The following is a 27,990-nucleotide window of genomic DNA, read 5'->3' on the forward strand; positions in this document are numbered from 1 at the left end:
ATGATTCATTGAGATTGCCATAACCCATCGCATTTCATCAGGATGCTGTGGCATTTAAAATGGCATTTCCTCCCATCTGCTGTGCATTAGCAGACAAAGAAAAAGGAGGAGGGGGGAGAGAACAGCAAAACAAAGGGGGGGGAGAAGAAAACGGGATTCCTGAGTCAGACTGTTCCCGAAGCAGCTCCTTGTCCTTGCAAAGCCCGAGCCCACCAAGCCCACTGGCTGGGCAGAGGACAGTGGCACTGGCCAGACAATCTTGCCCCCAGCACTTCCCGGCTGCAGCCCAGCACGTTGTCCAGACATGGTGAGATCTGCTGTGACTCAAATCCCTGCCAGCAGCACCTGGCAACCCCCTCCACACGCAGAGCTGCCCAACCGGGGCCCCACTGAGCAAATCCCCACAGGCTAATTTCGTCATTTCCTCTGCTTCTCAGCCCTCCTCAGATTTTCCTTTGCTTCATACCTCCCTTCCCTGACTCATCTTCCCTTGGAAATAAGAACCCCTTTCTCTATCCCTTCACTGCTCCCCCTTTGCCTCTCTCTGCCTGTGCTCCCACCTTCTCTCCTCACTATCCCTCAACACCTTTCATCTCCATCTACCTCTTCCACCTTGTCCTGCCCCATCTCCACCTCCTCTATATTCTTTTCTCTGCTCAGCCCAGGTGGTGCCCCCAGGGCTCTTTCCAGGAGGCAGAGGGCTGAAGCTCTTTTGACAGGGCACTCTTAGCAGGGAAATTCAGCTCAGCTTCTGAACTGGGCCATGAAGATTAGCCTTCTAAACATGACTTGCAGTTTCAGTCAGTGCTCTGATCCATGGGACACATCAGTTACTTGTTGGGGGTCCTGTCCCTGGCCACCCATCCCGCCCTGCTCTGGAGCTGAGGCAGAAGGAGTATCGTGCCTGCAGCTCATGTTCTGGATGGGATCAGCAGCCATGAAACATGTCAGGCAAGGAGCTGCTGCAGCTGAGGAGCGACCAGAGCACCTTTCCTCTTGTCCCTGCTCCACCACCGTGATGTAAACACCAGCAGTCAGAAGCAGAAACTTCCTTGGGCAAACAACTTGGGACCTTCCCACATCTAGACCCCACACATACTGTGTACCACCCTGCCCCATGATCCCTACAGATCACAGTCCCTTCATTCTGCAAGCCCTCAGCAGGCATCAGCAACCCCACGTGCACCAAACAAAAGGCAAGAGAATGACAGGAGATGTGTCACACACTGCTACCACACATGATGTGCCAGGGTGGACAAAGACCTGAAGCCTGGAGAGCAGCAATGTGTCCCTGCAAGCCCAAGGGTCCTGCAGACGTGCCTGGGGGCTGTCAGCTCCTGCTGGGAAAAACCAGGAAGGACAGAGCTCCCCAGCCTGCAGGCACAGTCCCTGACCCCAGGCTTGGCTGGGACACAAGCAGTCATTCAGAACGGAATAGGTGTGGACAAGTTTGACCCCAAGCAACAACCAGGGAGCCTGTGAAAGTGGCAGCAAGCAAAGACCTCAGCTTGTAGGCTGAGGGCAGGGAAGGGCTGTGTGGTTATTAGCAGACGGAGCTGAGCTGGCTCCTCAATTACAGCTGTTTTATCCCTGTCTGGACTTCCAACAGCTTCCTCCGATCCCTTCGTGACTCAGTGTCTTGGCATGGGGAACACATACCCGAGAGGTTGGCTTTTGAAATCCACCAGGGACATTTCACCTTCCTAAAATAAAGAGTGGGCAAAATATTTTCAACCTCCTTCAAAAAAATGTGCACACAAAATAAAATACCACTCCTTAATAAGCGCATGTTGTTGGGTCTCAGCTGGTTTTGGGCTGGGGTAGATTTTCCTGGTTATAATCATGCAGCTGTTTGCTGACTGAATAGCTGTATTTATTTTTTGACATGTTTACTAACCACCTCAAATACGTTCTTTACCTGTAATTGTGGTGAAGCACACATATTATTTTTTTTCAGATTTCTTCATTCAAGTGGGTTGTGTTATTCCCAGGCCCTGTGCTGAGGTTTGTGGAGCATATTCGTGGTTGGAGGGTATGAAGCTTTGGACTCAGGTGACCCTGAACTATTGCAGACCGGTGAGGAGATACCTGGTGGGGGCAGGGGGAAAATGGAATCAATTTTTCAAGCCATTTGCACATGGGTGCTCAGAACTTTAACATCCTCTATTTGCCTTTCTCAAGCAGTCTCTTGTGAAGCGTTTCCTCCCATCTGTGCCCATCTATCTTCCTCCCTTCCACGTTTTATTGAAGTTGGTCAAAGCCAAACCCTTTATGCTTCCTAGTGCATGTGTGCCCTGAGCCACGGGAGAACAGGGGAGGCCTGAAGATGGAGCAGAGCAGAGGCCTGTTGCATTCCTGGCACCCAAATGCTGGGTTGCTTTCCCCGGGCACCTTGTAAAGAATCCCCTTGGCACGGGGGAGATCAGAGGGCTCTGGAAAAGCTGGGCTGGCAGAAGGTCTCCAGCCCCATCCTGCAGAGCTGTGCTCTCCCTCCTGCCCTACCTGACCTGAGGGTCTCCTTGCATTGTCCCACCCCTGCTGGTTAGCAGGAGGTGCTGCCCTCCTTTGTGTCTCTGCTGGCATCTTGATGACTTGCTAATCTGGTCACCTGCCACCCTCCCAGTGCTAATGTCCCATCCACCCTCTCGCAGACCTCTCCAAACAGTGCTTTTGCAATTCCCTGCACCACACAAGCCTCAGTAATAGTTGACATTTGTTTCAAGATGTTTGGAGAGTTTTACTGCCCAGGAGAGACCCTGAGCCCGGGGCAGCAGCTCCTCTAATCACCAGGCTGCTGGGTTAGTGTTCTGATTTGGGATTATTTTCTTTAAATAATCAAAGCAAACTGAGCAATTCCTGGAGGTATAAAGCCATTCCAGACCATGTCAAAGTAGGTCCAAAGCTGTTCATCCTTATCCCTGCAGAGATATGAAAAAGACAGTGCTCTTTTTGGGCTCCAGGGGCTCACTCTGCACCCAACCTCACTTTCAGAGGACAGGAACAGCACCCTCAGGCTGCCTCTGTCCACTCAACCCCATCCACAGCCTCCCCAGGAGACACCCGTCTCTCCTCTCTGCCCTGGGAGGCTTCATCTGGCTTTTCCTCTCCAGGCAGGGCCACAAACCAGCCCACCAGCTGAGACTTTGTGCCTCAGGTCACCTCAGAGCAGCCGGAGCTGTGCTGGGACAGCTCGTGGTGCAGCCACCCCGTCACGGTGTGTGCTGAGGCCACATTTGTGCCATGCTGCAGTGACCACTCGAGCAGGGGGAGGTCAGACCCAGAAAGGGCTGTCCAGGTCTGCAATTCATTTACAGGAGCTGTAAAACTGCCACCTGGACTGTGCCTTTGCAGCCTTGGACCATGCTGGTGTCAAAGACGTTCGGTGTAAGAGCCAGCTGGAGCCAGGCCAGTTTTATATTTAATCCTGCCTATGAATACAAATACAGGGTCTGTATTTTGAATGAGCGACAGGCACACCACGGACATTATTAAACCTTCCAAAAATAAACCCCTGCCAAAGTGATGGGAGCCAGATTTTTCCTGGAAAGTATCAGCACGGGGTGAGGGGTGCTGGGGGGGCAGCCCCTCTCCAACAGCTGCTCTGCATCAGGAGCAGCTTCTTCCCTCCGGCCCTTTGCTTATTTAAGCCCCACAAACGCCAGTGTGGCTCTTCCAAGCAGCTCAAAGTCCACTCAGCACTAAATCAGCTCTGAGGATTCGCCTTCAGAGCACTTTGGATGAATGTTATGGGAGAGGGCTCTGAAATATTTAGAATTACATATGGCGCTGCCGCAGCAGCCCGGGTGTGCCCCCCGCGCTGAGGGCGGCTCGTCCTTGCCCCGCCGCTCTCTGCCCGCCCAGGGCCGTGAGGGGCCCGGCTCCGGCCATGGGGTGAGCCCCCGCTTTCCCTGCTCTCCATCCCGCTCCAGGGCGGTGGAGGCAGCCGCCGTGGAGCCGCCCTTTCCCTGCTCACCCATGCCCCGCCAGAGCGACATGCGGGCCCGCCGTGAAGGGACCCCCGCTCCTCTTTGTCCCAGACCCCAGCCCAGGGGATGTGAGAGACCCCCAGGGGGCGAACCCCCCCCACGCCCTTCCGTTCTCCCCATCTCCCACCGAGGCGGCACGAGAGACCCCTTGGGGTCATCTCCTCCTTCTTCCTCCCCCTTTCCCCCGGGCCGACCCCCCTGAGGTGACAAACCCCCCCCCACCTGGTCCCCCCCCGTGGTGGCCCCCTTGCTCTTGTCCTCCATACCTGAGCAGGACAAAGGCTGGATCTAGATGAGGGTGTAGCAGCATAGAAATGGGTTTGCAGTTCCTCCCTCTTGCAGATTGTTGCTCTCATGGGTGCTGATGGTGACCTTCCCACGTGCTGGTTGTCCTGCCTGCTGCAGGAAACCCTCCCAGACACTGTTGCTTTTAAACTTGAGGGGCAACAGGGCATTTGCAGGTTTAATTCCTCTTTCTTTGGCATCACCCTTCTGTCCTGGTCCTGCCCCACAAAGTCATCTGTTATTCCTGGTCTGAGTTCTGCCCGCTTGGGAGTCAGAATGAGGGATGTGTTGGCCAGTATCTTTACCTGGAATGCTCCTGTCAGTGAGCTGTCTTTATCACATCCTGTTCTCATAGGCTTTTGGCCCAAAAATGTCCTTCCTTAGTCTTCCCTGTGGCTCTTGCCCTTCTCACCAAGGCCACTCCTGGTGCTGTTCTCCAGAAACTTCCAGAATGAGCCTAAAGCTGAGACTTGCAGTTCCAGAAGTGTCCTTCCACCAGAGCTGCATTTACACTTGGAGGATGCAGAGAGGGGGTGGAAGGGTGCCTGGGAGCTGGGGAAAGCTGGTCCAGCTCAGCCCTAGGAGCAGACTGAGCCCTGCAGGCCTCAGATGTACCAGAGTCCACAGGGACAGTGCTAGCAGACAAGATTTCTTCCCCTCACAGGGTATCCCTGAGCTCCTGGTCACTCACAACAAATTCTCACATCAGTCTGCTGTGCTGTCAGCTACCACTGGATCAGGATGGTTGCAGGATCAGAGCTGCCTGTGGGGGCTGCCCTGTTGCTTTATTAAAAGGACTATTGGAGTAGTTACAGGACTTTCTAAGAGCAAACGTGCTTTTGGCTTTGCCTGCTTGCACAAAACTTGCTGTTACAGCTGTGCTGCCAGAACACTGACACCAAGCACAGTCTTTACTCACCAAATTGTTAAACTAATCTTGTTTTTAAAACAGATGAACAAATAAAATGAGCTAAACTGGCCCAGAAGTGAGGATATTTGCTTCTGATAACTGTGTCTCCCAGGGCTTAGAAGCATTGCATGTGAGTCACAGCAGCATGTTCCCATGTTACCCTTGTAATAAAGGAAATGTGTTGTCTTTAATTCTCAAATGAAAACATGGGTAACTTTAACCACATCATCTCTTCTGGTACAGGTAGGATTTAGAGCCTAGAGAAATCTTTTTCCAGCTTAATGTTTTAAGCCAATTGAGCAGCTCAAGTGTTTAATACTTATGTGGCGTCTTCCTCCTCTTTTTCTAACACTTCTTCTGTAGGTCCAGCCACTTCCTTTCTTAAACCTCTCTGCAACCTGACTTTCCTGCCCTTTTGACTTGGGAGCACCAGTTCAAATGGCATTTGTGCCCTTTAGACTGGCTTCTCCTGGAATTGATTGGCCTGTGGAATGCCAGGACCTGGTGTTTTGGTGATATCTGCACTAACCCTGAGGCTATACTTGCTCTGAGGCTGTAGCCGTAGCCCCTGGAGAAGGAATTTATTCTGTAGGATACCTTCTGTCAAGCACCAGCCTGACTGTGTATGTTTTTATTTCTCTGCTAAAGTAAGAAGGAGTCTGCCTAGGGCACAGAAAAATCATCTAGGCTCAGTATTTCTCCTGAGTGTTGCAGGAATATGTTGCTCTTGGAAGTTTACTGAGGACTGGAGATGTCCCTTGGAGGTTAGAGAAGTATTTCCCACCCCCTTAGGAATTCCTCTGCAGAGAAATTGCACTGCCTATTCTTAGGTTGGAGCCTGATCTGAGAGTAAATGAATAATTATATTCTAATTTGTTTGAGATATTTTTCCCCATTTTGACACCTATTGTCTTCCCTCAGAACTCCACCAAATTCCAAGAGAAGAAATGTGAGTGATGAGGAGGCAGCAATCCCAGAAAAGATCAGAGTTCCTGATCCCGTGAGCAGCTCTGAGAGCTCAGAGAAAGAAGAGGATGAGAAAGAGAAGGCAAAAGCTGCAAATGGTAGGAGCCTTTTATCTCCCTGGAGTCAACAGGATAGGACTGGAGACTTGTGTAGGAGCAGCCCAGCTTGCTTGGCTGGAGAAAATGCTTCTAAAGTGATGGCTATTTGAAAAATAGGACAACTAATTTAGCACCCCCTTCTCATGTGGAGTTTCTGAGGAGCACAGATGTCTGCTGAAGCTAGAAAAAGCCTGTTATGATTCATTGGGGAGGGATGGTTGTTGCTGCTCAGATGAAGCTTTGGGAACCTCTTTCTGCCCACTGTGGAGCACCTTCTAGATGGTCCCAGGTGTGTGTTGGGCCAGCAAAGGCAGGCCTGTGTGATGGGTCAGGGAAGGTGTTGATAGTTGGCCTGGAAGGCCAGTGTCCTGTGTCTGAGGTGGGGATAGATCTTGTGTGCAGCTGATGTGGGAGGTGTTGGCTTGCAGAGTCTAACAAACACTTGTGTCTGATATATTTTGGCAGATCAATCTGATCTGCTGTAGACCAGCCTTTAGAAAAGTGCAGATCTTGAAAGATTCCCTGTCTTGGTGGCTGGGAGAGGGATGGGTGGAGGAGCAAAGTACTTGCCTGTCATGGGGACAGCAGTGGGGATGGTCTTGGGTCAGGTGTGCAGATGGGACCCTGCCCTGCTGCTGGGGCCCTCCTGCAAACCAGAGACCCTGTTGGTGTGAGAAACACTCACACAGCTGCTCTGTGGCTCTCTCCTGTGCAGCAGCCGGCCTTTCTGTGGCCACAAACTCGGTAGTGAATATAGAAAGCAGTGAGGAAGATGAGTCCTCGTCAGAAGAGGAGGATCTGCCTGGGAAAGGCGCAGTGACGGTAAGGCAATGTTCCTGGCTTTGAAGGCTGGTGGTACTCTGAGGCCAGGACTGTCCCAGACTCCTCAGCATGTGTAGAACTGTGTCCTGGGGTGGAAATCTTGTTTAAATGACCCTTCTATGCTGCCATAGCCTTTTCTTAGATATCTGTCCCCCAGAAGCTGCCTTGAAGATCTCTATGGCTTACCTTGCTGCCACATTACTGTTGCAGGTACATTGTCTCCAGTTTAGTTCCCCATCCATGTGTAGCTTTCTAAGTTCCTTTATTTCCCATAGGTGACAGCAGCTGTGGTGGGTGGCAAAGCTGCCAACTCCCTGCATTCTCCTCTCAAGCCCGCTGCCCCAGCAGGCAGAGCAGAAGGGCTGTCTGCTGCTGACAGAACTGTGCTCTCTAGCAAGCAGCAGCCCAATGCCCCAGCTGCAGCTACAGCCCCAGCCAAGGCCCAGAAACTGCCTGGTCCTGGGAAGCCTGGACATGTCACAGCAGCTGCGGCCAAAGTAGGACAAAGCAAAGCACCAGTAACGACCAAAGCACCGGAGACTTCCAGCAGCAGCAGCAGCTCCTCGTCCGAGAGCGAGGAGGAAGAGGAGACGCCGGCTGTGAAGGCCCCAGCCCCCAAATTGGGTAAGGAGCCTGCAGGGTGGTGTAGATGTGTGTGAGCTCCAGCTCTTGCAGATTAGATCAGAGACGTGCCTTCAGCATGTTCCTTTCAGCTCCCTTGCTGGAAAGCTCGGAGTGATGCTTGTTCCTTGGGGAGGCTGCTAGAACATTGCAAAGCAGCCAGCTCTGGAGCTCCGTGGGATGAATCCAGCATGCTTGCTCCCATTTCAAGCAGCAGATCCTGTGCTAAGATGTCTGGCAGCACCCAGCACATACCCAGGGGTTGGGGCTAACAGTGTAGCATGTCCGGAGGAGGTGCAGTACTAATACTGCTGATACTTTCAGCTTTATGGAAAGGCCCTCCAGTGTTTTCTCTTTATTCCCAATTGCAAAGTGATTTGTTTTGGGATTTGAAGTCTTCAGGGAAATCTTTAAATGCTTTGAAGTGTGTCTGTGTGTGTTGGAGGAGGAGGGTGAGAAACAGATCATTGAAGTTCTGGAAATGATCCTCCCCTTGGCTCTAATCCAGAGGAGGCCCAGCCAGGCTGGGTGCCCCTGCAGGGGGTTGTGTGTGGCTGGGCAGCACCCCATAGGGTTAGAGGGTGGCCAGGAAGCATTTCCCATCTTTGCCTGCACTCAAGGAAGGTGTTTGTGGGCCAGCATTTGTCTGGAGAAGCTGTTCCCAGCAGGCTGTTGATGTTTTCAGCAAGGCTAGGTCCTGTTCCCTGCAAATCCCCTTAGCCATCTCTGTGGCTTGTTTTGCTTCCCTGACTTCAAAAGCCACATTAGCATCACGCTCTGGGGCTCAGAGCAGGCAGCAGCTGTGACATCTCACTTGTGTTTCAGAGCCGGCAGCTGGGGCTGAGAGCAGCAGTGAGGAATCAAGTGAGGACACATCCTCTGAGGACGAGCTGATAATTCCAGCCATCCAGGTAACCTCTCCAGCATGGATTCTTTGTCCCTAGGAAATCACTTCCCTTCTTTTGAAGAAGAGAGGAAATGCTGCAGTGCTGTATTCTGACAGCATCCCTTGCCTTGGGTTTGTGAGTTTCCCAAACCCAAGGCCAGAGCACATGCTATGTGGCTGAGAGCCCCACTACACCCTCCCGACATCAACTATTCTATTCCAGTTTTTTCTAGTGCCTGAGGGAGATCCTTGGATCTGTAGGAGGTGATTAGTATGCAATTTGTTGGATATAGCAGGCAGTCCATGGAGAAAGTGACTTGCTTCAGATATGCCACAGCTCATGGGTCTGAAAAGGCCTGTCCTGGTCAAAATTAGCAAGGTAGCTGGCTTTAAAACAGATTCCATGCAGTTAGAGCTTTCAGCTGTTTTCTTCCGAGGTGTTACCTGACTCTCCTGTTCCCTTTTGTTCCCCCTGTTCCCAGGCCAAGGCAGCTGTGAAAACAGTGCAGTCTAATGCAGCACCTCTGAAAAGTGCACCTGCTGCTCCAGTGTCCCTGAAGAAGAACGCAGTGAAGCAAACAGCACTGGCAGCAAGCCAGGCCAAACGCACATCAACAGCAGCTCCTGGGGCTGCACAGCCCAATGACACATCAGAGAGCAGCAGCTCCTCAGACAGTGAAGATGAAAAACATCCACTGGTAACCCAAGTGCGTGTCTCTGAGATCCTCCCTCTTCTTGCATGCCTCTCAGGGCTAGGAACTGCAGTGAAAAGAAAATTTTGTAAAGCATGTAGTGTGTAGCAAAGTCATGGTGGGGGTGGGAGGAAGGAGGCGTGAGGTGTTAAAAGGCACCTCCGTGTCTTTGCTGGGAGCTTTAATCAATCCATTGTGCCTTTCTTAGAAAAATCCATCAGTACTTTTAAAAGAAAAAAAAAACAGAGATTCTTTTCCTACCTGAAGAGGCAAATTATCATGGTGGAATTTGCTTCTCAGGTATAAATTGCAATAAATAGTGTCTAATTTGTCAAACTATAGTGCAGCTCAGCTACCCTACTGTGGAGAGTGCAAAGTGCTGCCTTGTACCTCACTGGGGGGAACTGCTAGTAGCAGCAGACTGATGAAAGAAAGCTAGATGAAAGAATTCCTTGTGTCTTGCCAGTCAATAACCTTCCTTCAGGGTTTGCCTTTCCTGGGGGGCTCTGAAATTTCTTCCTTTGATTATAGTCTGAGCAAATGAATTATGCTGCTGTGGGATTTGCCTTATTTCACTCTGTTCATATCTTGTCCAGACAAAGCCACCTCCAAAATCCTCCCAGGCCGTCCCATCCCCGGTGAAACCTACACCAGCAGCATCTCCCTCTGTCAAAACAGCTCCAGCAAAAACACTTCCACTGTCTCAAGGGAAGGCAGCACCAAAACCAACAGTGCTGAAGCAGGTTAAAACCTCACTGGGAAGGACTGCTGCTCCCACGAAGCCTGCTGAAAGTATAAAGCCAGTGGAGAGCTCTGCCTCGTCAGCCAGTGAAGAGGAGGACCCCCCTGTGCCCATCAGCCAGAAGGTAGGTGCTGCATTCAGCCCAGTGCCAAGGGATGGAGTATGCAAGACAAGTGTTTATCCCTTAAATGCTGCCACTGATCTTGAAACACAGGAGTGCCTTGTTTCTCAGTCCCTTGGAGAGGAGGATCTTCCTAGTTGGAGGCAAGTACAGCCTCACTCTTCTCACACAGTTGTACCAGAGGAGGTGGGAGGCAAATTGTTTGATACCTGCTATTCACTCTTGCTCTGCCCCTGTGGAGTGGCCTTGTGTGCAGGGTCACAGGTGTCTTTGTCTTGGCTCTCTTGTGGGGTTTGGTCAGAGTTCTCAAACCAAAGGAGAAGGACTGGGAGCTCACAATGGGCTCAGGTGGCTAAACTCAAAGGGGTGCAAATCCTTTCCTGAGAGCATCCCAAGGCACATTGTATTGAGACCTTCTGCCTCAAGTCTGAGTTGGAGGGGCCTTCAGAAAGTGCCCTGAGAGCAGTCTTTTGGAGGTGCAGCCTTACTGTCTGCAAGGGAGGAAGGGAAGCTGGGGGTAGAGCCTCACGTGTCCTTGCATGGAGGCTCTTTGTCAACACATTCTTTGACTATTGACAGGCAGGAGCCAGCGAGGCTCTGCATTTTTGTCTTCATAGCCTTGGTCTGCTAAGGTGGGTGGAGGGGGATGTTTCTCTCACAGTTAGCTCTGTGCTGCTCTCTTCCTGCATGATTGATTATATGTGAGGATTCAGCTCTAGGTGACAGGAGCAGCTATTTGATGGCTGTACCATGAGGTCCCACTGTAAAACCATTGAGATTTGTCCATTTTAGCAGGGTTTATGTGCTGGGGTAGGTTTTTGTTCTCCAGTGTTGATTCTGTGAAGCTTTCAACAGCAAGTTTTACCTGCTGATTTAACCACTTAAGCATCTTCCCTCTTGCAAGCTGACATTTACCCTCCACAGCCAGAGTGAGCCAGGAAAAGCCTGTCATAAAGGAAGCTCTATTTTTGCTATACAGGCTGTTCCTTCCCGTGTTAGTAACCTGCAGTCTGGGACCATGAGTGAAGCCTGAAGATAAACCATTGGGCTTAGCTGTGTCCACCGTCCTGTCCTCCCAGTCAAACTCTTCTTAGCTCATTCCTCACCATCTGCTACTTGGGCATATGCTAACCACTGACTTACTGTATCCTGCAACTTCCTCTGGCTTCTGTGCAAGATCCAAACAGATACAGAGCATTGGAAGCTGCTTCATCTTTCTCTGTGGGGGTGGATTAGCACAATTAAAATGAACATCATGCCTAAATTGCACTGCTTAATTGGTATGTTTACCCCTGAAGACTCGGGAATATTTAGTCAAAGAAGTTGACAAGGTGTTTGCATATTCTGGGTGGAAAGGAATGGTGATGGGGGACAGTCTGACCTTAAAGGTGCTGTGAGCTGCTTTTCTTTTGGAACTGCTAATTTTGCTCTGCTCCTTCTTTCCTGAGTGTTTTGAGCCAAAGGTGGCACTTGAGCCCTCTATAGACAGGCTTTGGCTTCTGTTTGCAAGGAGTGGGTGTGAGATACACGTGCATCCATGTGTTGGGAACCCGTGTCTTCCTTGAGCATCCCAGGAAAACCCGCGTGGGTTGTGCTGACAGAAGTTGTGCCAGCAACTTTTAATCTTGGACTGCAGGCTGCGTGGGGAGAGGCCAAATCTCCCAGGAGACAGAGGGTCTCTTTTCCTCCTTGAATGCTGTTCCCTCTCCTGTGCAGGTGGCAGTTGTCCCTTGTCTGGGCCATGACACAGCTGAGGTGCTGGTCCCAGTGCTGGTACAGGCAGTGCTCACACAGGCAGTGCTGGAGTGTGATTTTACAACGTGCTCCCAGCACGTGGCTCAGTGTTGTTCCTCCTCTTGTCATGCAGCGCTGCAGGATGCAAATGGACCCAGCGAGTGGCAGATGGGTTGTGCAGGAGCTGAGTCATCACACTCACTGAGCCACAGGCAGCTCCTGCTTTGGGGGCTGGAGAGGGAGCAGGAAAAATGATTTCCTCTTGAGTTATTTTCCTCCTCTCTGAGTTACTTCAGTACCTGTGACTCTCAAGCTGTCAGGAGCTCTCTGCCTGCGTTACCTGCTCCCTGGATGTAACTTGGCTGTGCTGTTGGCCAAATCCCACCTGAGACTGTCATCCGTCTGATGTGGATGGATGGACTTTGGCTGCCTCCCAGGAAGTTCTGAGGCTGTGTAAACCTTATGGTGGTTTCTGTTATGTTCTTTCTGTGTTATGATGCCCCTGCGTGGCAGCTCTTTCCCACTCCATTGCTAAGTTAGGAAATGGAGCAGCCCTGTGCTGTGCATCCACACAGAGGGAGAAGCCAGACCGTTGCTATAAAGCACTTAAAACTCAGTGGGCTCTGATCTTGGTAAGCTCTTCCCTTGCACAGCAGTGTTCAGAGCAGCAGAGAGGAGTTAGCACGTTCAGAGCAGTGTGTGTGAATTCTTCTGACTGCTTCAAGTACTTGTGTCTCTTCAGCATTGCAAAGCTGGCCTCTCTCCTGGAGATTGTGACTCACTGGTATCAAAACAAAACAGAGAAGTGAGATTTGCGGTCCCCCTCCCCAAGCACTCGTGGAGGTTTCTGTTTCTCTAACCAGAGTCAAAATATGCTTGGCTCGTTCAGAGAGCTGTTCTGTAATGGGATAAACATGCAGATGCTGTTGTCTGTTTAGTGTTTGGCTTGGAGATGATAAGCAGTGCCCCAATGGCAGCCCATGGCAGGGCTGTGCCAGGAAGCACAGTAGGATTGGTCTTCCCGAAAGGAGCTGATGCTCTCTGCTGTGGGCTGTGGGGGTATCACTGCATTAACAGCATAGCAGGGATGGTGCAGCTGGGCAGGAATCCCTCATGGAGCACCAAAACAGGCTGGCATCACATGCAGGGTGCACAGGGCCTGCCTGCCCTGGCAAACACGATGTACTCCTTGGCAGAGCAGCCCGGAGATGAGCCACGAGTGGAGTAAATGAGCGGGTGCAGAGCACTGCCAGCCTGGGGAGTATCTGCAGGGAGGAAATTCCCACATCATTCCACAAGGACTTCCTCGCCTCTGCCACCACTGACCTTCAGTGTGCAGGAGGGGGATCTGCAGCCCTTGGAGAGAGGCCAGGAAGAGAGAGGGTCTCACCTGCCAGTTGTATATCTGGGGCACAGGTGACTGGCTTCCTGGTGCTGACACTGCAGGAAAAGTGGTTTGTGGTCTGTCCTGGAACATCTGAGTGTTGACAGGTGCTGCAAAAAGACACAGCCCAAGTGAGTGTCAGAGGTGTTTTGTTGTCTGGAGATTTCTAAATTCTTAGACCTGTTGACAAATCAGCTTCCAGGTTGAGTCACACTCTGTCTCTGCCTGCCCTGTGTTCTCAACCCTCGTGTAAGCCCTGTGTCTACACTGAGGTCTCTAGTAGCTCTGGGCTGTAGCTTCTTCAATGCTGTCTCTGAATCTTGCAATTGCCATGGCCCAAATCTTCCCAATTCCTTCTGATTCGCTGAACTGTGGCAAGGTTGTGCTTAAATGGCTTCCTTGGAGTGGGAGTCTTGGGGTTGCAGTGCTTCTCCTGTCCTCAGCCAGTGTCTCTGTCTCAAGAAAGAATTCCTATTAGAAGCTTACAAGCACTATTAGCCTGTGTGCTCATGTAAAATGTGCTTGGGCTTTCTGTGAGAAGGAGATTGCTAAATTCAGAGGGATCTATCTATAGCACCCCAGCCCAGGCAGTGGCTGAAGCCCCTTCCACTCATAACACACTAAGGATGGTGAGAATGTTAGTAACAGCTCTGTTAAGGTAAAATAAAACCCAGCCTGAGCTGAAACTGCACTTAAACTCCTAAACAACACCTGTACTAATGCTGCATTTCTGGGCCTGTGTTTCTCTTTTGTTAAGAGGTTATCAGACCAGCCCAAGCCTATTCCCAACCTGAGCCAGGCTGCTAAAGCTGTGCAGCCTGAAAAAGCAGTGGTCAGTACCTTGAAAAGCCAGGTTTCAGAAAGTGGGAGCAGTGACTCGTCTGACAGTGAAGAGGAGTCTCCTGCAGCACAGAGACAGCCTCCACCAGCTGGTAAGTTGCCTGGTAGTAGCCAGGATCCCTCACCTGCATCCTTATGGGTTTCTTATTCTCCCCTGCAAGTGGAGCAGCTCCTGCTGTGGACAGCCACAGAGAGCAATTCTTTCTCACAGTGACAATTTCTTACACTTTTCCTGCAGTGAAAACCAATTCTGTGCCCCAGCCAACAAACGTGAAAAAGGCACCAGCTTCGGCACCAGCCACAGCCCCTGCAGCTGTGGGCAGCAGTGATGATTCCAGTGAGGAGTCAGATTCAGAGGATGAAATAGTCCCCCCTTCCCAGGTGAGGAGCTGCTGACCCACTGGCTGTGTAGGCTTTAATGCTGCATGTTCAGGAGGTCTCTGGAGTTGGAAGGTGGTGGTTGTGCAGGTGGTGAGCAGTGCAGGGGAGCCTCCCTTTGGCTGGATTAGGTTTTCTCAGCTGTGTCCGTGGGTCTGGCTGACCCCAGCCCTGGGTGCACATCTCAGCCACAGCAATCTTGCAGTGTGTGAGAGCAGTGGAGAGTGTGAGTGCTTTGACAGGAACATGAGTAGACACACAAGCCCAGACCTTCCCTGGGACTCTGTTCCTTCTGCTCTACTCCAGGAATTTAGGCTGGAAAAGCAGCCAAATCCTCACAGGATGAGTCTTTCCATGACCTGTGTAGCTTCAAGGCAACCCATCAGCCTGATTCCTCACAGATCTCTGAAGTTCTTTGGTTTTGTTTTCCACAAACCTTGGGAGGATGGCAGATCCGCCATGAAGGGTAGCACAGCAGTTTTGCTGCCTTTCAGCTGGAGGAGCCAGGCCTCTGGTTTGGAGAAAGGAAGGTGACCCCATATCTGTGCTGAGAGCACCCCTGAGTGTCATGGAGCTGATCCCAGCTCTCCCACTGGAGTCTCTTTCTGTCTCCATGCCAGTTCTGCAAAGCTGTGGCTGAACTCCCTGGGGTCAGAGCTGCCTTGGTGTGGAGCTGTCCAGGGGGTGTCTGCACTTGTGCTGCAGTTTGAACCCAAGAAACCACATCTAAAACGCCACTGACTGAGGAACATGGCTGCTGTTCCACGTGGTGGTGGCCTGGCTGGTGTTCTGAGCCCAGGGCCTGGTGGCCAAGCACACTTCATACCCCACACATGCCTTTGCTGGGAGGGGGACATCATAAGCACTCAGGAAACCCTTCCCCATGTTGGCCTGAGGCTGTGGCCAGTGGAAAGGCTGTCTCCCTCCAGCTGATGGGCATGCTGCCATCCTGAGCAGTCCTTGAGTAAAGCATGTTTATATTACTGAGATTGTATAAAATAATGCAGTTGCTGTAACTTGAGCTTTGTGTGAGAGGGCCGAGAGCTTGTTGGGCTGGCGGCTCCGCACGGCGGAGCAGGGCCTTTTCCTTCCCAAGGCCAGATGATGTGTGAGGGAAATGTCAGCCCACAAAGGCCCAGCTTGTCAGAGATCTGCAGGGGGAGAACTGCTCACGTAGCCTTGTCAGTAACACAAACCAGGAGGCTGAGTGCTCCTTTGTGGCTCCTTCTCCCTCTTCTGCTGGCATTTGTGTCATGGTCCTGTCCTCAGTGCCTGGTTTCCATGCCCCTGGCCTTTCTATTTTTAACCCTTCTTATGGTATGTTTGATGGGAGGTTTTAAATGTGAGGCAACAAAATTGCTCTGGTTAATTTGACCCCTAATCTCTTTTTTGGCTTGTGGACCTGGAGGCAGATTTTCCCTGTGGTTGATGTCTTTGTTTATCTCTGTTGCCAGTTAACTCTTGGTGTGTGATTTTTAGAGTGTAAAAGACATCAGGGAGTCCAAGTGCCCCCTCTGCAAAGGTGTACAGCTGCAGACTTGCTGGTGCTACGGTGGGTAGGGATTCACAGCCTGCAAGCACAGCACATTTCCCTTGCCTGCCCTCAGGGTAGGTGCCTTGGGGGGCACTGAGCTAACGCTTTTGGCACTTTTGGGGTGCTGGCCCTCATTTCTGCTCCTGGCTGTGCCAGTGGCCTTGCTCAGAGGCTCATGGGAGGCAGAACTGGTTTGTAAAGGAGAGAATTAAAAAACAAAAAGTCTTGGTGCTGCACTGAAAATGATGGAAAGGCTTAGAAGTTAGTGCTGGATTGGTGTATGCCTCTGTATCTTCTCCCTCCAAGTTTGCTCTGTCCTGATTTTCTTTCTCATCTCTTCTAGAGTCTGTCCCAGCAGAATGTCAAAGTAACTGCAGTTTCGAGCATGGTGGCTGCAAAGGCAAATGCCAGCCTGCCTTCAGGGAAGGGGACAAAAACCCCTGCTGTCCCTGCAGTGAGCAGAGTGTCTGAGAGCTTGAGCACTGAGGCCTCAGAGCACAACATGCTGGCAGGAAAGGTAATGATGGAGGAGACCAAGGTGGGGAGCCTTCCTGGGGAGAGGGAGAAGATGGATCTGCTGGGGTCTGGGGCTGGTGCCACGTCCCCAGCTGAGGGATGTGTTCATGATGCTGGGAGAGAGGGGCTGCCCTGTCCTCACACAATGATCCTGCCGTGAGATGAGGCAGAGGAGCAGAGGGTAGCCCCTGGTACTTTTGCTGTTCCTGGCTCCCAGCTGGCTGGCTGATTCTTTCCTTTTGTGATAACAGTTGTCTGCTTGGCTTGGGCTGACTGTGACACAACCTGGAGCAGTACAGCTGAAGAAGGGCCAGGGTGCTCCAAGCCCATCTACTCTGGGCTGCTGTTTATAGTTCATGGATGTGAGCAGTTAGTTATTCCTCCTTCCAGATCTATTTCTTCTCCCTTTCCCTAGGTCCCTGCTGCTTCTATCCAAAAGCAAACGGTTCCTGTGGGAAAAGCTCCTCCTGCCAACACTGCCACCTCAGGAAGTTCCACTGCTAAGGCGAAGAAGCCAGTCCTGCAGCCAGGACAGGACACCCAGCCAAGCCAGGCTGTGCCACCCACTCATGCAGGGGACACCTCAGACAGCAGCAGTTCCTCTGACAGTGATGAGGAGGAGGCACCCAAGCAGCCTTCCAAACCTGGTCAGTTTTCTCCAGAAGATGCTCTTGGTGCTACTGGGGTGGGGACAGCCTTTTGTTACTCCATGGCAGGTTGGCAGTGGTTGGAGAGGCATTCCTCCTCTCCAGCCTGGCACAGCACTCCCCTTTTTTTGGAGGCAGAAGGGCTTTTGGTGGCAGTGCCTGTGCTGGGGAGGTGAGCTCAGCCCCAGGCAGCAGTGGTTTAACAGGAGGAACTCTGCTCTTCCAGCAGGCTCCCTACAGAAACCAGGAGGGACCCTGCCAGCCCACAGCTCCTCCTCAGAGTCCAGTGAGGAGGAGGAGGATGCAGCATCACAGGTATGGTATTGAGCAGGCTGGATCCTCTCAAGTCTTGCAGCTGGCTCCTTAATAGGACTGAGAGACAATTCTCAGCCATAGCAGAAAGGGTGTTGGGTGGGTTGGCCAGCAGAGAAGTGGGGGTTCTCCAGTGCAGTGGTATAAGCAAGAACTTATTGCAGAGAGAGAGAAGCTTTTGAACCTGGAATGCTTCCCCAGGCAGCCAGACCTTGGGTCCAGGGTTCATGGTGCCTTCCCTGGGAGAAGAGACAGCAGGATATGGTACCTTGCAAGGGTTAAACCAGAACTGGTGCACGGTGCCAATAGCAGCAGGGATTTTTTTCCCCCACTTTAGTTTGTAACTTAAGCCCTGTCCAAGACATGAAATTCCCTTTGTAAGTGGCGTGCAGGGCGTGCAGCACATCTGCAGTGCATTAAGTGTGCGTGGGCGCACGCTGATGGCCAGGAGCCTCCCCCACGCCTGCCTTGCTGGGTGAGAACAAAGGAGAACCTCTGGCTGCCAGCTCTCAAGGCTGTCAGCTCAGCTGGTGTCTGTCAGTGCTGGCCCCTCTCATGCTAGCCCTGGGCTCTCAGAGCTGGCTCCACAGGTGGTCAAAGGTGGGCCCTTCACTTGAAGTATGAGGATAATAGCAGAGACAGAGCTGCGTGTCTGGTGTGTGGGAGGCTGCCCTGCTGTGACTCCTCAGCGTGTCTGTGCTGTTTCAGTCCGTCCTCACAGGCTACCCAGTCTGCAAGACCCCAGTAACACCCCAGGCACCAAAGACGGTTCCCCCCCAGCCTGGAAGTGAGCTGAGGCCAGGGAAGGCAGCTGAGAGTGCTGCAAACTCCCTCACCAAGGGCTCCCTCAAAACAACCCTGGCCAACAGCTCAAGCAGTGACAGCAGTGACTCCGACACAGATGACAACCAGGTGGCTGCAAACCACAAAGCAGGTGGGTTTCCTTTGGCAAGGCTGGGAATTTGCTTGGCCCTGGAGCAAAGCTGTGCTGGCACAGGGGGTAGCACTGGGGAGGGTGGCACTGGGACAGGCCCTGTTCCCAGTGTGTCTCTACCGTGGAACCACAGCATGGAGCACTGCTGCCGTCTGCTGGCTCCCCTGGCCGCAGCACAGCCTTCTCCTTCAACACCCTGCTTGTGCTGGCTGCCTCCAAGGCTCAGTGCCTTTGCCTCTTCCAAGATGTGCTTTAACCACAGTAATTAACAGGAGCAGGTAGGGCTCTCCCTAGAGCCAGTGCACACTGCATTGCTGGCTTCTGTGGAAGGTTCAAACACTGCCTGAAGAACATCTGCTGCACAGGGCTGGTATTCAAACCTCCCCTTGGGCTGTGTGGGCTCTGCTGCTTGTCTGGAGAGCAGAGGAGGGGAAGCAAGCGAGGAGACCCATGGAGAAACAGAATGTCCCACCATTTCCCTGGTTTGTTGGCAAATGGATGTTGCTTTTGCTCTGGTGTGACCCTATCACCTTCAGATAAACTCTGGCCCACTCTAGAAGTTCAGATGGGTCTGTTGGTCCCTTGGGCACATCATGAAATTGTGCAAAGGGCTGTTGAGGAAGTCAGAACTATCGATATAGGGGCTCAAGAGGGCCATGGGCTCTGGGCTTGGCCATTGGTGGTGATTGCAGGAGGCAGTGTGGAGACCCCCACCACCTTGGGAAGTCCCCCACTTACTCTGGGGATGGTGGCTTGGGGAAGAACTGCTCCATCTATGCTTACCCATCTTGTCAAACAGCCAAAGCTCTTGTGTCTGTCGTCACTCACTTCAGGCTGAGGCATCTTTCTCTGACTCTGCTACAGATGCCAACAAGTTTAGCTTTTTTGGGAGAAGAACTGGATGCTCCTCTTCAAATGCATATTTCCATCCTCCTGTGACTAGTCTGTGTAATGAATGCTCCCTGAGTTGTCTTCTCTGTTTTTGTCTGTTTCTGCAGAAAACAACCCCACTTTAGGGCAGGAAGCTACAGAAGCCTCCAACAAAGAGAAGGTGGCAGGAAAAACAGAGCCAGGTCATGCCAGCCTCAAAGCTTCCTCACTGAAGAAAACCCTGGCAATGAAAGAGAACAATGTTGGGGCAGCAGGGGTGCAAGTGACCCCAGCATCATCACATGCCCTGCCCTCCATCCCACAGTCACAGCAGCCAAGCTCAGGGAGTGAAACTGAGGTCACCACTGCTGCAGAAGTCCCTGCAGTGCAGACAGTAGAGGGCTTGGAAGTGAAGAAGAAGAAGAAAAAGGATAAAAAAGAAAAGGATAAAAAGGAGAAAAAAGAAAAGGAGAAAAAGAAACCATCCTCCACAGCAGACAAGGCCGTGAAAACATCCAAGAGCAAAGACAAAGAGAACAAGAAGCAGAAAACGTCTCAAAAGCGGAAGCTGGCGGGAGAGGATGGAGCTGTGGGGCAGCCCAAGGAGAAGAAACAGAAAGGGCAAGGTAGTGAAGAAGTACCCAAAAAGAAAAAGAAGAAAGCAGATGGTGACCTGGAGAAGGTGGCAGGCAGCAAGGAAAAGAAAAAAGCAGCTAAAAGTAAGCATCTACACTTGGGGCCCACTTTGCAATCGGTTCTTGCAGCTGATGCACTTTCAGCCTCTGGTGCATGGCCTTGCAAATAGCACCAACTTTCCCATTGGCTTCCTGCTTGGCTGCTTCCCTCATGGAATCAATCATGTGGCTTGAAAAAGGTGTCTTAAGATCATCAAGTCCAACCATTAACCCAGGCCCATCCCCAAACCATGTCCCCACATACCATACCTACACATCTTTCAAATGCCTCCAAGGTTGGTGACCACTTTAACAAACCTTTTAGTGAAGAATTTTTTCCTAATATTCAACTTAAACTTTCCCTGACTCAACTTGAGGCTACTTCCTCTTGTCCTGTCGTTTTTGACCCTTCTGTAGCTTCTTGTTCTGTAGTGGCCTGCTCTCTGCCCTAATCCAAAGGCCATTTTTTAACTTTACAGCCTGTATCTGCAAATCAGTTTTGTGCTGGATCTGCTGGGTTTTGAATAAAAATGGGGAATGGGGACATGAAATGACTGGGCCAGGTCTGATGGTGTTTCTGTTCTGCTGAAACTCAGCCCTTATTTTTGGGGGGGACAGACTTGTCAATTATCCCCATGTGAGCTGTTTGCCAGGGATGAGTGGAGCCTCTTGAGCAGTTGTGCTGAGCTGAACCTCGTGTCCACCCTGTTTCAGCAGCTCCCCTGGCTCTCATTTCTGGCATGTGCCCATCTACTCCAGCCCTGAAGCAGTTCCTTGGAGCAGGTGGGCAGCAGGACATGGAAAGAAGGAAATTCTATGTAATTCCAGCCATGTGTGTGCACAGATGGTGGGATCAAGCTGTTCTGGCTCAGGGGTATTAGGGAAACATCCCTGGGTACAGCTGCCTGTGGGTAGAGCTCTGCCTTCACCTAATTCCTGCTCTGGAAATCTTGCTCAGGTTTGGATGTGATCAAAATCTTACTGGAGATGCTCCTATCAGTCTGTGCTCCGTTTTAGAGGCTGACAATACCAGAGTCCCTCTCTTAGTTGGCTTTTCTTTCCCACTCCTAGAAAAGAAGACTGGAAAAGAAAAGAAGAGCAAAAAAGCATCTTTGGAAGGGGCGTCTGTAGCAGATGGCTCTGCTGAGGTTCACAAGAAGAAGAAGAAGGTATGTGTCACACCCTGGGCTGTGGTGCTCATCCAGGAGAAGGAACAGAGCCATGTCCTGGCCTTGCTGGCAGTGCAGGGCAGCCTACAGTTCACTGTGGCCAGCCTTAAGACACCCTGACCTTTGGCTAGGGTTAGAGTGACTCAAAGGGCTTGTTCCTGTGTTGCTGCCCTAGGAGATTCCTTTCCCTGGAATGGTCAAACCCAGGGACCTTTTTGGTGGCAAAGGACTTAGTCCTGTCTAAGGAGTAAGTGCTGCTCTCCCGCTGCCTGCTCATCTCATTCTCAGCAGAAGCTGGGGTTCCTGAGGGCTTGGTAGACTTCTGCCTCCCATCCCAAGGGCTTGAAGGGCTGACAGAGGGAGTCTATAGGATGTTCCTTGTGGTGGCTGCCACCTCTACAGGGACATGTCCATGAAGCCTCTCTGGCTTTGCTGGGTCCTTCATGTTTGTGGTGCAAATGGTACTGATGTGTTTTTTCCCCTTTGCATTTTAGAAGAAGAAAGGAGCTGAGCCTGAAGGATTGTGAGAAGGTACATGGCCTGTGGGGACGGGCCATTGGTACCCTGAGCGGCGTAACCTTGGCCACATTCAGAACTCCTGGGCCAGTTTTGGGAAGACAGTGTGCCCTCTAAGAGCTCCCTGAGCCAGCCTGGCCTTGGATCAGATGGCCAGGGAGTGGAGCAGTGTGAGGAATGTCGTGCAGCCATGTGCTGGCTTCTCTGGATGTGTCTGACCTCAACTCTTTAGCTGCTGAGATGTCCAGCCTGGGTGTTGCTGACCTCTGTCACCAGCAGAGATGAGTGGCCTCTGGCAGTGTCTGTCTGTCCCTGCTGACCCCAGGGAGCTTGGAAAAGTGATGGGAATTAGATGGTGATGTTGTAGCCACCTGGAAGTGGACCAGATGCCTTTGCCCACGCTCTGCTCAGCTGTAAGGCTGCTCTCCTCCTCCCCACCCCTAACTTTTAACTCCTCTCCCCAAAGGTACCGCATTCCTGTGATTAAAGATTTATGGGTGAAGATCAGAAGAGAGGAAAAGGAAGCTCACCTGGAGAATTCCAACTTTTTTTAAAATAATAATTTATAATTTGTTTTAACTGTGACTTTTAGAACAGAGTTGTGTAACTTTTTGCCTCCTCCTGCCCTGCTGAGGCCCAGAGATGTGTTTATAGTCCCTCCAAATGGAATGGGAGGAGGCAGTTTGACCAGAGCAGATCATAAACTGCTTTTCCCCTTGTTGACACCCAGCCATCCCTTTCTCTTACCACAGAGCTATATTTTTGAGAAAAACTTTTATCCTTTTTCCTCTCCTCCTGTGACTTGTGGTGTCAGTCCTTTTGCTACTACAGAGAAAGCTCTTGGGTTTCCTTTTTATTCTAACACTGACAGCGGTGATTATCATGTCCCTGAAGTTGCACTGAACAGTTGTGTCCAGCAGCTGTTCTCAGCCAAGGCAGAATCAGTTTTCGTGTTGTTTTGTTTGGTTTTTTTTTTTTTTTAATGAAATACAAAATAAGAAACAACAAACAGATTTTTCTTCAGCTGCTTTCGGGGGAGGCCAAGGCTGACTCTGGAGGATGTTGTGGGTGGGAGAGCAGAGCCCAGTGTCTGGGTACCACTGAAATCAAACAAGGGATGGGCCAGGAGTGGGACAAGGAACACAGCCAGTCCTGGGTGGAGATACAGCTGTCCAAGTGCCTGCAGAGATTTTTTCTTTATATCTTTTTTGTTAAGTTTCATTTCTTTATAACCTCAGACAGCTGCAAACAGCACACAAAGCTCTGCTGGAGTTGCTTACAAGGCTTTCTTATTCAAAAGTTTATTTGAGATTATTAGCTTGTGAGATCATTTATAAAGGAACAATCAGATATATTCAGGAAAATCAGGAGCCCCTCTGCCCATGATTACCCACTGCTGAGGCTGTAGGCGAATCTCTGTGTACAAATCTGAGCACTCCACAATAAAAACCCATTACTCCAGGAATCTAACAGGGCTCCAGCCTACAGGGATCAGTTAAAAAGCTGGTGGGGGTTATTTTGCTGCTTTTAATATTTGTTCGGTCTAAGGAAGGTTAAGTTCTTCAGCAGGGGTGAGCTGCACTGCTGCCTGGGTGCTGTTGGAGGTCGTGCCAAAGAGAACAGGATTTATGGATCTGAGGTGGTTGAAATAATTTTCCAGCCTGCTCTACCCACCCTCTGCGGGGGCTCTGTCTCATGGTGGTTGCAGCTCTGCAGCCAGGGAAGGGTGCCCAGGGATGCCCACTGTTAACTGCCTTGGAAAAGCAATGTAAGAGCAGAAAAAGGAAAAATGAGGCAGGAGCTGAAGGAGCAGGGATGCTGAAGGCAACTGCTGGCATCCTCTTCTAGTCTTCTGTGGGGGAACAAAGGAGGTAGTCAGTAAAACAGCTCAAGGACTTCCCAAAAACCCCTCTCCAGCAGTCCCCAGGGCACTGGGGACACTTGGGCACTCACCTTTGCTTGGGTTCAGCTTAAGCATGTCCACCCCAGAGAAGATCATCTCCTCTGGATCTGCGGTGCCAGCAGCAGCACTGGGAGCAGCAGTGCCTGCAAAGGGAGGGCAGGATGTGGGTGCTGGACCCTGGGGCTGCCCCATCACCCACCCCCATCCCTCTGAGGGCAGGGGGGGGCAAGGGGGGCTCATGGAAAACCTTGACTGCACACCTCAGCTCCAGCTACCTGCGGGGGGCTGTGGGTTTTGAGGTCCCTTAAAGCCCTGACACACTGGCACTGGATGGGTGAGGGGTGCTCCCTGAAGCCTAGATGCCCTCCTCTCCTAGCTCTCCTCCCTACTCCCAAGCAGTCCATGCACTCTATTCCTTCCTCTCCATCCCCTCCTGGCAACCTACCGGGGCAGTCCAGCTTTCCCCGAGTGGCAGTGCCCTCAATCTTGGTGCCATTTTTGTAGCAGCACCAGCAGAAGCCGGTGGAGAAATGGCACTGCTTGGGCAGGTAGTCGCCGTTCTCATCGCACTGGGGGCGGAAGCGGCCCAGCTGATCATCCCCAAAAGTGGCCTCTGCTTGGCACTTAGTTTGCACTAGGGCAATAGAAACAGAGGGGACATGCCATCAGCCCCCAGGCCCTTCCCCTCAGCAGGAGATTCCGTCCAGAAACAGTTAAAGGTGAACAAGCCCCTGCTCAGTGACCTTTCTGAGGGTCTTGGTCTAACCAGCGATGGAGGATTTGGGGTGGGGCTCCAGCCTTTTGTTCACCCCACATGCCCTACAGGCAGAGATGTTCTGTGATGTCCTAACAGCCACAAAACAGGGGCTCCCCACAGAACAAATAGATCTATGACTGGAGCTGGAGGGAGGGCTTGGATCCTTGTGAGATGCCCCACGCCAACACCTCCCTGACTGTCCCCAGCTCAGCAGTCCCATCCCCAATACCTTTCTCTGCTGGGATTGTCTTGCGGTCCTCAGACTTGGGGTTGTTGGCCAGACCAAAGAGCAGCCACTTGTGCATCCAGGACTCGAAGGACTGCAATGAGAGGGCCCAGCACATTAATGGGCATGGGGGGAGTTCACCCCAGGGGAGCCAGGGGAGCTCTGGCTTGGACAGGAAGGTGGTGAACACCACCCCCTTCCTTTGGGCGGGAGCAGCCCAAGCCTGGCTAAAGCCAGACTTTGTTTATCATAATAAATGTCCCCTCCCAAAGCACTCCTGGACAGAAGGCAGGTGAGACAGGATGACAGTGACAGGTACTGACCTTCCAGTCCATATGACTCATAGTGCTTCTCAGGTGCTTCAAGTTGTCCATCAGGTCGTCCTTCAGCTCCGGGATCTTCCTGCTGGGGTCCGCTTGCTGTAGAGCAACCACCACAGTGAGGGCAAAGAAAAATGACGTGGGGGGTGGGGGTTGGAGGTCTGCTGGAATCAGCCAGACGGATGCTGCAGGAGGTCAGAGCTCCCACCAGCTCTGAGCACCCCGAGAGAGCCCAGAGCAGTGCAGGAGGCAGCTGTGGGGAGGGGGGAGCAGGGCCCTTACCAGCAGCAGGTGCTTCACTATGTCCTCGGTTTTGTTGCTAGCAGGGGCATTGACCTCAAGAGAAAAGGCAAAGGGGTGGTGTGAGCACGGCAGCAAGGCCTGAGGGCAGCAGGAGTGCCAAGCAGTGGTGGACTTCTCTTACCGAAAGGTCCTCAAAGGATGCAGGATGCAGGACACTCATGACCAGAGGTGTGTTTGCCTTGGCCATCTTCATCTTATTCACTGGCTTGGCATCTGCCAAGGAAGGAGAACTGTGAGGGGACCCAGCCAGGTTGGATGGTCCAGGAGGGTCCTGGAGGGATTCATCCCTTCTCCCCCTCCACCTCCCAGCACTCTGGTGCCCATGGGGCTACTGACTGGCAGGCAGCTTCCTCTGCAGAGCCTCCAGCTGCAGGTTCTGGGAGGTCTTGGTCAGCTTGCTGATCTGCCCGCTCTGCTGGTACACGTAGTAGATGGTGACAGCCTGGCCAGCGATGAGCAGGGCCACCAGGATGGAGAGCGTGGAGAAGGCGGCTTTGCGCCCCAGCGCAGACCTGCGGGACACGGGCAGCGAGCTCAGCCGCACACCGGCAGCAGGAGGTGACATTTTTCTGTCATCCCCTGCCGGCCCCAGACACTCCTGTGCCGGGGGTTTGCAGACAGACAAATGCAAATTCCCCCATCGCAGAGAGCAGAAGTGAAACCTCAGCACCCCTCCACACCGGGAAGCGAAACCCACTTTGAGGGCGGGGGACGTGGGGACACGGGAGGGGGGACGAAGGGCACGTGACAGGGCACTGCCAGGGGCTTTTGGGAACAGCATCGCTCTGGGCATCGCCTTTTGCGGGACGATGAAGCCACTTGGAATCTCGCTGGTCCGTGGGGCAGAGGACACGACTCAGGGGATGTTGGACTGCACTTAATTTTGAAAATGTAGTGCCAGATCCTGCCCCGCTGGCTGCATGCGGCGCTGCCGAGGTGCAGCGGTGCCCAGGGTCACCCCCGGCCCGGGAGGAGCGGACTGTCCCCGGCCGAGGGACAAGTCCCGAACGGGACGCGCTGCGCGGGCGTCTGCCTGGTGACTGGTGACGTCAGAGCTCCAGGCCTTCCGATTGGCTGCAAGTTTTGGGCGGGGTGTCCCCCCTGCGGGGGTTGGGACGTAGGGACGAGTTGGGACATGGGGGGCAGCCCCATGAAGCCATTTGGGTCCAGGGTCTGCTCCTGCCCCACGGTCACGTCGTCATCCTGCCTGTCCCACAGCCTCTTTCCCACAAAGCTTCAAGCCATGGCTCCACGCCCCACCCTGTGAGCTGCCCGCCCCACCGCCATGCCTTGTCCCCGGCGGCCCAGCAGCGCGGTGACCCCTTTCATCCCGCTGCCACCCGTGCCCTCCCAATCCCACAGCCACCCAACTGCCCCCATCCCACAGCCGCCCCGTGTTCCCCTCTCCTGCCGCCCCACGCCTCCCATCCACAGCCCCCCAGCTCCCCCCCGCCCCACAGACACCCCGTGCCCCTGCCTTGCCTCACAGACCCTTCCACGGCCCTCTTAGCTCCACAGTGCCCCATTCCCACAGCCTGCGCCCCATCTCCTGCCCCATAGTCACTCTGTGCCCCCTTGACCCGACTGTATCCCCGTCCATCCCACGACCACGCAATACCCCCCCGCTCCACGTCCCCACTGTGCCCACTTCGCCCTCCCTGTACGCCCCATCCCCGTGTCCCCAGCAGTGGCACCTCTGGGTGTCCCCAACACTGAGCACGCCGCTGCCGCGGTCAGAGATGAGGTCCCGCTGCTCCTCAGCCATGGCTCCGTTGGGCTCCCCGAAGAAAATGAGCACCCCGAGGGAGGCTTCTGGAAATACCCTCGGGTCCCCACCCCGCCCTGACACCCGGGGGGGGAAGCCAAGAAAAAAGTCCTATTGGCTGCTGGCCCTTGCATCACTCGTTGTCAGGCAGACCTTTGCTCCAGAGGTCTCCAGTTCAGAAATGATGCTGGACACAGCCGTGAGCTCCACGGCCGCTCAGCGGGGCTTCACTGCCCACCCCACGCCACGAGCGGGTCACCGTGCCCAGCTGGTGACACCGATGCCATGGGTCCAGAGGCTCTGATACCCCTGGGGGGGCAGGAGGTGAGAAAAGGGAGGTGGTGGTGGAGGAAATGTGTGAGGAAGGAAGTGGGGTGCAGAGCTGGGACAGGGGGGTGGGACACCATGGGGAGGATTCCCCACACCAAAAACTGAGCAGGACCTTCCGTGGGGGCACGGTGCCAGGGTACACCCTCCTCCCTGGGGAGGAAAAGCTGCACTTGGGCTCAAGCCCTCCTTGAGGGTCACTCTGGACCTTCCCTGTGTGGGCCAGCACTTGTCAGGCTGAGGGGGTGGTGACTAAAGGATCAAGGGCTTTCAGGCCCTCCTTCCTGCTAGCATTACCCTCTTTGCTTTGCCTGCAGCAGCTTCCAGGGGCTGAACCCCCAAAGCCAAGAGAGGAGGAACAGCCCCTAGATGTGAGCCACCCAAAGCACCAGTGGGAGTGGGGCAATGAGGGTCTCCAGCCCCCCACAGCCCCACAAGGGTTACATGGGCAGGAGCAGCCATCCACCCCATAACGCTGGTTTTTGAGGTGTTACACAACATCCCAGAGCAGCCCAGGGGTAACAGACCCCCCTGTCCACTCTGGGCCCAGGGTCACACTGAACCCAGCACCAAGCTGGCCCCAGCATCAGGACTCAGCACGACCATGACCAGAGCTCAGCCAAAAGTGAAACTGCAAATGTGGAGTTAAAAGTCCTACCTAACCCTACCTAACCAGGCACCAGGGTTACCTGGCAAACCCCCTGGGGCGAGCAGGGACAAGTTTCAGCGACTCCATTTCATTTCCTGATTCA

The 27,990-nt window shown here is 52.9% G+C and overlaps 2 protein-coding genes across 3 annotated transcripts; one reads left to right on the top strand and one right to left on the bottom strand.

Moving 5' to 3' along the window:
• Positions 1-3,886: 3,886 nt before the first annotated feature.
• Positions 3,887-22,635, top strand: TCOF1 (treacle ribosome biogenesis factor 1). The gene is made up of 16 exons (XM_041482216.1): positions 3,887-3,891; positions 6,103-6,245; positions 6,961-7,067; positions 7,343-7,691; positions 8,514-8,599; positions 9,057-9,281; positions 9,863-10,132; positions 14,005-14,179; positions 14,326-14,468; positions 16,343-16,516; positions 16,931-17,162; positions 17,389-17,477; positions 18,183-18,408; positions 19,407-19,997; positions 21,024-21,121; positions 21,616-22,635. Exons 1-16 carry the CDS (start codon positions 3,887-3,889, stop codon positions 21,646-21,648), a joined length of 2,946 nt encoding a protein of 981 aa, XP_041338150.1. The 3' UTR covers positions 21,649-22,635.
• A 287-nt stretch (positions 22,636-22,922) lies between these two features.
• On the bottom strand, positions 22,923-26,981 carry CD74 (CD74 molecule). 2 transcript variants are annotated; one of them, XM_041481920.1, is made up of 9 exons: positions 26,841-26,981; positions 25,483-25,658; positions 25,268-25,359; positions 25,126-25,179; positions 24,847-24,942; positions 24,527-24,617; positions 23,986-24,174; positions 23,591-23,683; positions 22,923-23,489 (listed from the first exon to the last, which is right to left on the bottom strand). In XM_041481920.1, exons 1-9 carry the CDS (start codon positions 26,909-26,911, stop codon positions 23,482-23,484), a joined length of 870 nt encoding a protein of 289 aa, XP_041337854.1. In that variant the 5' UTR covers positions 26,912-26,981; the 3' UTR covers positions 22,923-23,481. The 2 variants fall into 2 exon arrangements, with proteins under 2 accessions (XP_041337854.1, XP_041337855.1); XM_041481921.1 differs by lacking the exon at positions 23,986-24,174.
• Positions 26,982-27,990: the final 1,009 nt, after the last annotated feature.

This window comes from Pyrgilauda ruficollis, unplaced genomic scaffold (genome assembly GCF_017590135.1).
Source record: "Pyrgilauda ruficollis isolate IOZ18807 unplaced genomic scaffold, ASM1759013v1 scaffold57, whole genome shotgun sequence".
Lineage (NCBI taxonomy): Eukaryota > Metazoa > Chordata > Aves > Passeriformes > Passeridae > Pyrgilauda > Pyrgilauda ruficollis.

Coding starts and splice junctions, on each gene's coding strand:
- TCOF1 (XM_041482216.1), top strand. Junction 9,282..9,862: donor AACATCCACTGGTAACCCAA/GTGCGTGTCTCT, acceptor TATCTTGTCCAG/ACAAAGCCACCTCCAAAATC. Junction 18,409..19,406: donor GGCTGCAAACCACAAAGCAG/GTGGGTTTCCTT, acceptor CTGTTTCTGCAG/AAAACAACCCCACTTTAGGG.
- CD74 (XM_041481920.1), bottom strand. CDS start 26,911: ATGGCTGAGGAGCAGCGGGACCTCATCTCTGACCGCGGCAGCGGCGTG. Junction 24,618..24,846: donor TGAGTCATATGGACTGGAAG/GTCAGTACCTGT, acceptor CTCTCATTGCAG/TCCTTCGAGTCCTGGATGCA. Junction 24,175..24,526: donor GACAATCCCAGCAGAGAAAG/GTATTGGGGATG, acceptor CTATTGCCCTAG/TGCAAACTAAGTGCCAAGCA.